Source organism: Panicum virgatum, chromosome 7K (genome assembly GCF_016808335.1).
Source record: "Panicum virgatum strain AP13 chromosome 7K, P.virgatum_v5, whole genome shotgun sequence".
Classification (NCBI taxonomy): Eukaryota; Viridiplantae; Streptophyta; class Magnoliopsida; order Poales; family Poaceae; genus Panicum; species Panicum virgatum.
In genome coordinates this window covers 43,994,892-44,001,868 of record NC_053142.1, presented here as the reverse complement: position 1 = coordinate 44,001,868, position 6,977 = coordinate 43,994,892, and the positions used below count along the sequence as shown (strand labels likewise).

At 40.0% G+C, this 6,977-nt stretch overlaps 1 protein-coding gene across 2 annotated transcripts; it reads left to right on the top strand.

Annotated features, from left to right (window-relative positions):
• Positions 1-698: 698 nt before the first annotated feature.
• Positions 699-5,914, top strand: LOC120641513 (ubiquitin carboxyl-terminal hydrolase MINDY-1-like). 2 transcript variants are annotated; one of them, XM_039917684.1, is made up of 13 exons: positions 699-1,138; positions 1,221-1,327; positions 1,405-1,481; positions 1,557-1,650; positions 1,945-2,059; positions 2,430-2,484; positions 2,817-2,898; positions 2,981-3,058; positions 3,145-3,395; positions 3,476-3,619; positions 3,703-3,819; positions 3,954-4,853; positions 4,935-5,914. In XM_039917684.1, the coding sequence occupies exons 1-10, from the start codon at positions 712-714 to the stop codon at positions 3,483-3,485; spliced, it is 1,296 nt and encodes a 431-aa protein (XP_039773618.1). In that variant the 5' UTR covers positions 699-711; the 3' UTR covers positions 3,486-3,619; positions 3,703-3,819; positions 3,954-4,853; positions 4,935-5,914. The 2 variants fall into 2 exon arrangements, with proteins under 2 accessions (XP_039773618.1, XP_039773617.1); XM_039917683.1 differs by having other exon boundaries at positions 3,954-5,914.
• The last annotated feature ends 1,063 nt before the right edge of the window (positions 5,915-6,977 follow it).

Here is a 6,977-nt window from a genome sequence, read left to right as displayed (position 1 = left end):
TCCGCCGGCCATGGTGGACGGCGCGCAGGCCGAGGCCGTCGGGGAGGGCACGCTCATCATGGAGCTGCATCCAGCGGAGGGGGCTGGAGGACGCCCGCCGGATCCGCCGGCCCTGGTGCATGTCGCGCAGGCCGAGGCCGCCGGGGAGAGCGCGGTCGTCATGGAGGAGCATCCAGGGGAGGGGACTGGAGGACGCCCGCCTGATCCACCGGCCATGGTGAACGGCGCGCTCGTCGAGGCTGCCGGGGACATCGCGCTCGTCGAGGGCGTCGGGAATGGCGACCAGGCCGGGAGCGGCGGGCAGCTCGAGGCGCCGGCGCCTGCGAAACCAAAGAGCCACTATGTCCACCCGATCTGCTACGATGACACGGTAGTGGCGTCGTTGATATTGTCGGAACCTCCCATGGGCGAAGAACCCGTCTACTGCATGGACGAAGGACCCGATTGCACGGTCGAAGGACCGGCCGTCCAGGTTGAGGAACCAGTCCATCCGCTGCCGTGTTTGGGACGACTGTCAAGGAGCATAGTCTATTCTGGCGATGGTTGTGTCTCTCGTGGCGAAAAGAATCACCGTTTCTGGCGACACGCTATGCGCGATTTTGGTGGGGCACCAGAGCCGCTAGGAGCACTGCCCCTAGGGAGGTCAACTCACAGCTGGAAGACCTCACTGAGACAGTTTCTGGAGCCACTGAGAGTGCTTCCAAGTCTGAGATGGTTTCTGGAATCACTGAGAGTAAGTCTGAGATTGTTTCTGGAGTCTCTCAGAATGCTTCGAAGAAGAAGAAGAAGAAAAATAAGGACGAAAAGAAAAGAAAGAGCGATGGACAAAGTCTCCAGTCACATTCTGCTCCTCAGCTGAGTCCTGCATTTGAAAGCTCTTTGAAAGATGATGAGAATACCACCGCCACCGTGGGCGAATCTGGCCCCTCATATCCACTTTTACCAGATAAAGGAAAAGAGTTGGCTCCTTGCTCAGATACACCAGCACATTCATCAATGCAGGGGCCCAATGCTAAGCCGCTTGACTTCAGCTCTTTGCGTGGTGAGTTTTGCCACACAAGGATCATTCGATTTATGGGCGGGAAGTATAGAATTCTCCTTCAGGATAAGGATGGACCCTGTTCCTTGATCGCAATTTGTAAGATCCTGTGACCCCATGTTTGCATGCATTCAAACTAACTGGTAATATAATTAATTTAATCAGTCATCTTCTTTTCCAGCAAATTACCTTATCCTTAAGGGAAGAATGACTTTGCCAAATTTGATGGAAGTTTGTTTGGAGAGCGTAGCTGAGTTAGTATATGTTGAAGTCTTCAAAAACATGAAGGTTCGGTCTGATCTCAAAATTCTAACTTTCTTTTTTTTTTTTGAAAAGAACATTAAGGACATTACTATGTCCTGTAGAATGAAGAATATTCAGAGGTGATGGATGTACTGGTGCAATCAGCTAAGGGCCTGGATATTGATATCCTCTTTTTAAGGTCCGTGGTTAAGTGAGGTTTTAATATAGTAACATGTCTTCCATTTATACATTCTGATATACTTTGTATGTGTAGTGTTGATGGCTTTGAAGATACACCCCAATATCGTATCTTCGGAACCCTTGGTATCCCATTATACCACTCCTGCATGTTAAACCTTGATTTGGAGGTATGCATCTCATTATGAACTACTATATAATACCCTACTTGTTTCTATTGGAATTTTGTAGCACTGTAGACATTTGTGGGTATATATAATTGTGCTTGTCAAAATCAAATTGCAACTGTAATATTTAATAATCAGGCAGTGGGGCCTCTCCTATTGAGATATAGAAGATACAAGATTGGGAAATGTCTTTGAGCATGATTGCCCACCTATTACATGGATCAATTTCGCATTGTGGTCATGCCAATGTTTTTTCTTAGGTTTTGCATAATATTTTTATGGTATGTTTGTGAACAGGAAGATGCTTCTACGTTTTCTGCTATTGAGGGAAGGAGTTTTGATCAGCTTCACCTTGATCATTATAAACAAACTGGACCTTCTTCTGTTATGAGTGACATTGAGAAAACACAATGTGATTATTCTACTTCTCCATCTGTCAATAATTTTCATTTGTCAATATATTTGTTGATTAAAGGCCTCCTGAGGCGCCGGTGCGTAATAGGGTTCTTGAGCTGGTCGATAATGTAAAGAGGGGTAGAGGTAGACCTAAACTGACGTGGGATGAGTCGGTTAAGAGAGACCTTAAGGATTGGAATATCTCTAAAGAGATAGCTTTGGATAGGAGCGCTTGGAGACTAGCTATCAATGTGCCTGAACCTTGAACTTATTTCTTTCGGGTTTCATCTCTAGCCTACCCCAACTTGCTTGAAAAAAAAGACTATGTTGTTGTTGTTGTTGTAATATATTTGTTGATTAATACTTTGGTTTTGAATTATTTGCAGTTGACCGCATTGACAGATTTCTAAAGGTGGCTAATAGTCAGACGACAGATTATGGGTATGTACTGTATGCCATTCTTATATCTGATTCCTACTGTTAGTTGTTACTTAAATGTGAGAACTGTAAACATTGCAGCTTCTCCATTTGAAAAAAGAACACCCATGATGGAAACCATTTTTGTGTTCTTCTTTAAAAAAATACTTATATCTAATTCCTACTGTTAATTGTTAATTAAGTACGAGATTTGTAAACATTACAGCCTATCTACTTTAAAAAGGAACACGCATGATGGAGATCTTTTTGTGTTCTTTTGTACATTTCATTCTTAAATCTGAGTATTTGACTCCTGTTAATTTGTTAACTAAATGTGGGAATTGTAAACATGACAGGTTCAGCACTTTAAAAAAGAATACGAATAATGGAGATCTTTTTGTGTTCTTTTGGAGCAACCATTTCACTATTGTTCTCAAGGTATTTATAATTTACCAATTGTGGCACTTAATATTCTAATATGTTAAAATGCTGCTAGAATTTATTTTCTTCTGCTCTTTAGGAAAATGGAACTCTTTACAGACTTCTAACGGATGTGAGGCACCAAAGCAGCAAGTTTGCATGGCAGGTTTTTGACAATGTACGTGATTTAAAAATTCTCTGTTTCATTTGTCTTAGATTATATCTGTTCTAACTGCATTTTGTTTTATGATTGAAAACAACTAGCTTAATGCACGTGGGGAATTTCTGGAGGATGTATTGATATTGTCAAATTTAGGAAAAGATCTTGAGGTAAGGACTGCTCCTAAAGTACTCCGGAATACTCCGGTTACTCCAATTCCAAGTGTAAGCGTGAGTTCAAAATCAGTAGAAAAGACACCTTTGTCTCGTGGTCGTTTCAAAACTCAGTTTGCCACATTTTTCACTGGAAGTAAAGACAAGAAAGCTGAGAATAAATTTCTTGAGTTTTTAAGAAGGTAAAAGTTTAATTTCTTGGTTTTCTGTGGTTTCTAAATTACGTTGCCAAAAATATTAATAACATATTTACTGTTGTCAGGTACAAATAGAATGGCATTGTATATTATGAGCCAATTATCACTACCATGAAGGAAATGGGATGCCAGGAGATGTTTGTTTTTTACGAACATATTGATGCTGTCGATCCTGAATTTGCAAGATCTTTGTGCATGTGTTATGAGAGGTACTTCAACTTCCAAATTTCTTATTCGCATGCTATGGTAGCAATTATATCGTAATATATATAAATATATTTGTTTGCTTCAGGGTTCGAAACAACCTGAGTCATGCAGTCCAAACCTTTATTAGAGAGGATCTAGGTGATCCTGATTTTCATTCTGAACATCTAAGTGTTCGCATCTGTGATATGCCAAAGCCTGACAGGTAAGACACGACTCTACATTTGATTGAATATAGCAACTTCTAATTAAGTCTGAATGTTTGATTTACTTTGACAGCTTCAAATTAAATTTGATTAATCTTAACAGTATTATGTTCATGTCATTCTGTTTGTATAGGTGGATTCCAGCTAAAGAATTTTTTGGTTTACCCGGTAATCATCCAGCTGAGGCCCGCACCATTGAGTGCACTGACTATTCTCTGGAGGTTACACATACTACCCCCACAGGGAGAATAGCTCTTACAAATCTTCTCATAAAGTTGTCAACAGACCACATGAATGGCAGGAGTTATAATGGAAACTTTACACTCGATCAGATTTTGGTTAATGATAAACTCGAAGTTGATATTGCTGCTCGATTTTGTTTGGAAACGACACCAAAGACAAGGCAACTTGATTTTGTCAGAGTTGCTACTGATTTTCTTCCTGAATATGCTGTTCGGGGACAATTGCCAGGTTTTTTTCTTGCATCTTGAAAAGTCTCTGAAGGTCTACATTGATAATTTGAGATTTGGCGCAAGTATGTTGCAGAAGTTTCACAACTTTATAACTGCACATCCTGCTCTTGAGGCATCTTTGGTCAGGTTGGCAGTTATTGATGATATTTATACAGCGCATCAATGACTTAGTAGGAATGGTGTCATTTGCTCTTTCAAAACATAGTTTAAAATAATGCCAGCAACCCATGCACATCGTAACCATTTTTTTGTTTTTTTTTCCATGAAGTGCTGACCACTGTATGTCTATTCATTATATGGACTCATCAATTCTTTTTTCCTGATGGATCCCTAATCCCTAAAAACAAAAGGAGTGACAATTTGATGAGCTTGATTGCTGGACCTTGATGAACTGCTTCATAAATTAGCTTGCATAGGCATCCTGCAAGAGTCTTTACCGACCCAAACAAAGAGAAGTAATATGCCCCCTTTAGTTTTTGTGGGAAGCTACAGCAACCTTAGCCTTATTTTCTGTCTAATCAAAATGGCTTTTCCGGAACAATGGTCTTTCTGAAGCATAGGTGAGTAATGGTTACTTACTATTGTAGGACCATTGGTGCTTCATGTTGTTGACAATTGTACAATTTTTTGTCATTTATCAGGTCGTACAAGGCAATGGTTGCTTTTCTTGAGACTCCAAATACTAATCCACTTGCAGCACGCACGTAATAATTGCTTTGTGTCCAAATTCATTGTTCTCTTTAGATGCTTGGATATATAATTGGCAGATTTCGAGTCCTATGTGCAATCACAAAGTGTTTATCGAATTGTTAATAGTCTAGGTGAGGAACTGATGCTATTCACTCGTGATCTGAATTTTCAATTGTGATTTGATGCTATTCACTTGTGATCTAAATTCTAATTGTCACGTGTCTGTGACACGAAAAAAAACAAATCCTTTTGTAGCTCGTCATTTATTGGCAAACCGATTAAACCTTTGCTAATGTTGGAATTGCCACAACCAGAAAAAGAAGTGGAGTTAGAAAGCCGTATGATAGGTGATAATTGTCTCTACCTTTTTCTGTCTCTTGGCTAGTTTGTCTGGATTATCGTAAAAGAGGAGATACAGAGCCTCAAAAAAATCACATCAAGATGCCCACTCTAACAGATTTATATTAGAATACTGGTTTACTCCAATTTGTGCTTCGAAAAGAAAACAAATTCAGAAGATACATTTTTGCCTTTCAAGGTTACTCTGGTCAAACTATACCTACCAGATTTTTATCTCTTTTTGTATCCATAGTGTTTGATCAGTTATTCTAGAAAGAAACATCTGGTTTCTACTTTGATAGAAATCTTAAGAACTATAAAGTACCAGCAAGTTATGTCTTATTTAAAAATAGTTGCCTCTATCACTGAAAGCTAGCTGTTTTCAACGAATTGACCATATTTTGAAGAAAGGGGGGGAGGGGGGTATGAATTCACAAGCTGCAAGCACACAAAGGAGAATTGAACCAGATGGGAGGAGGTATGGTTTGTTCATTGTGATCACTGATGTTTATTGGCCCCACGTGTATGATTCATTTTTCATTCCAAGCATAAATGATCACCTATAGGCTTAAATATTAAGTACTAAGAATTATTTATGCTTGGAATAAATGATCACCGCAACATTGAAATAAATCATTTGCGTGACACAATCAATCAGATTCACAAATCGTCTGTTATATGTCCCTGCTGTTCATGCGTTTCTTCAACTGTCTTCAGCTCAGCTCACCCCTTAAACCATTCCCCGTATCGTCCAATCAGGAGAATTAATCCAACATTTTCATGCAACTTCGATAGTTCATTCGATGGGAAAGCTCAAGAAGGCAGGCCAGGCATTTCTCTGCAGTGCAAAGCAAAGCAGAGGCAGCAGCGCCTTCGCTCCAGATTTCCGTATTCCTCGTACGAGCCGCTCACATTAATTTGATGCAAACGTACCCGCTGCCATTAAGCAAACGTTCTTCTCTTTGATTAGCTGGCGTCACCGTCGCCTCGCCGGCGATCTTCTCCCTCCCCGTACGCTGCGTCACTGACGTTAACAGTGGCTAGCACATGAGGCCTGTTTAGTTTTCAAAAAATTTTCTATATTATCTGTCACATCGAATATTATAGAGCATTAAATACAGTTAAAAATAACTAATTATACAGTCTAATTGATTATCACAAAATAAATTTTTTAAATCTAATTAGTCCATAATTAAATATTATTTATCAAATAATAATAAAATATGCTACAATATCAAAATCAACCACTTCTCACCAACTAAACACACCCTCAGTGCTTTTCACGAACCGGATCAACCGTCTACGGTGGCGAAATCAATGCGATTCAGCCCCCGTAAAGGGGTAAGCGCCATGTGCCGATGTGCCGTTCGGATCTGATCCACCGCTTCCATTTTTCCCCGTTTCAGCCGTGTTTAGTTCCCAAATTCAAAGTTCCAATTTTTTTCCTGACACCTGCATGGAGACTTAAATTAAACTGAAATAAAAAACACATTGCACAGTTTGTCTGTAAATCGCGAGACGAATCTAATGAACTTAGTTAGGCTGTAATTAGACGCTAAATTACTACAGTAATGCTACAGTAAACAATCTCTAGTGATGGATCAATTAAGCCCATTAGATTCGTCTCACGATTTACAGACGAGTTTTGTGATTTA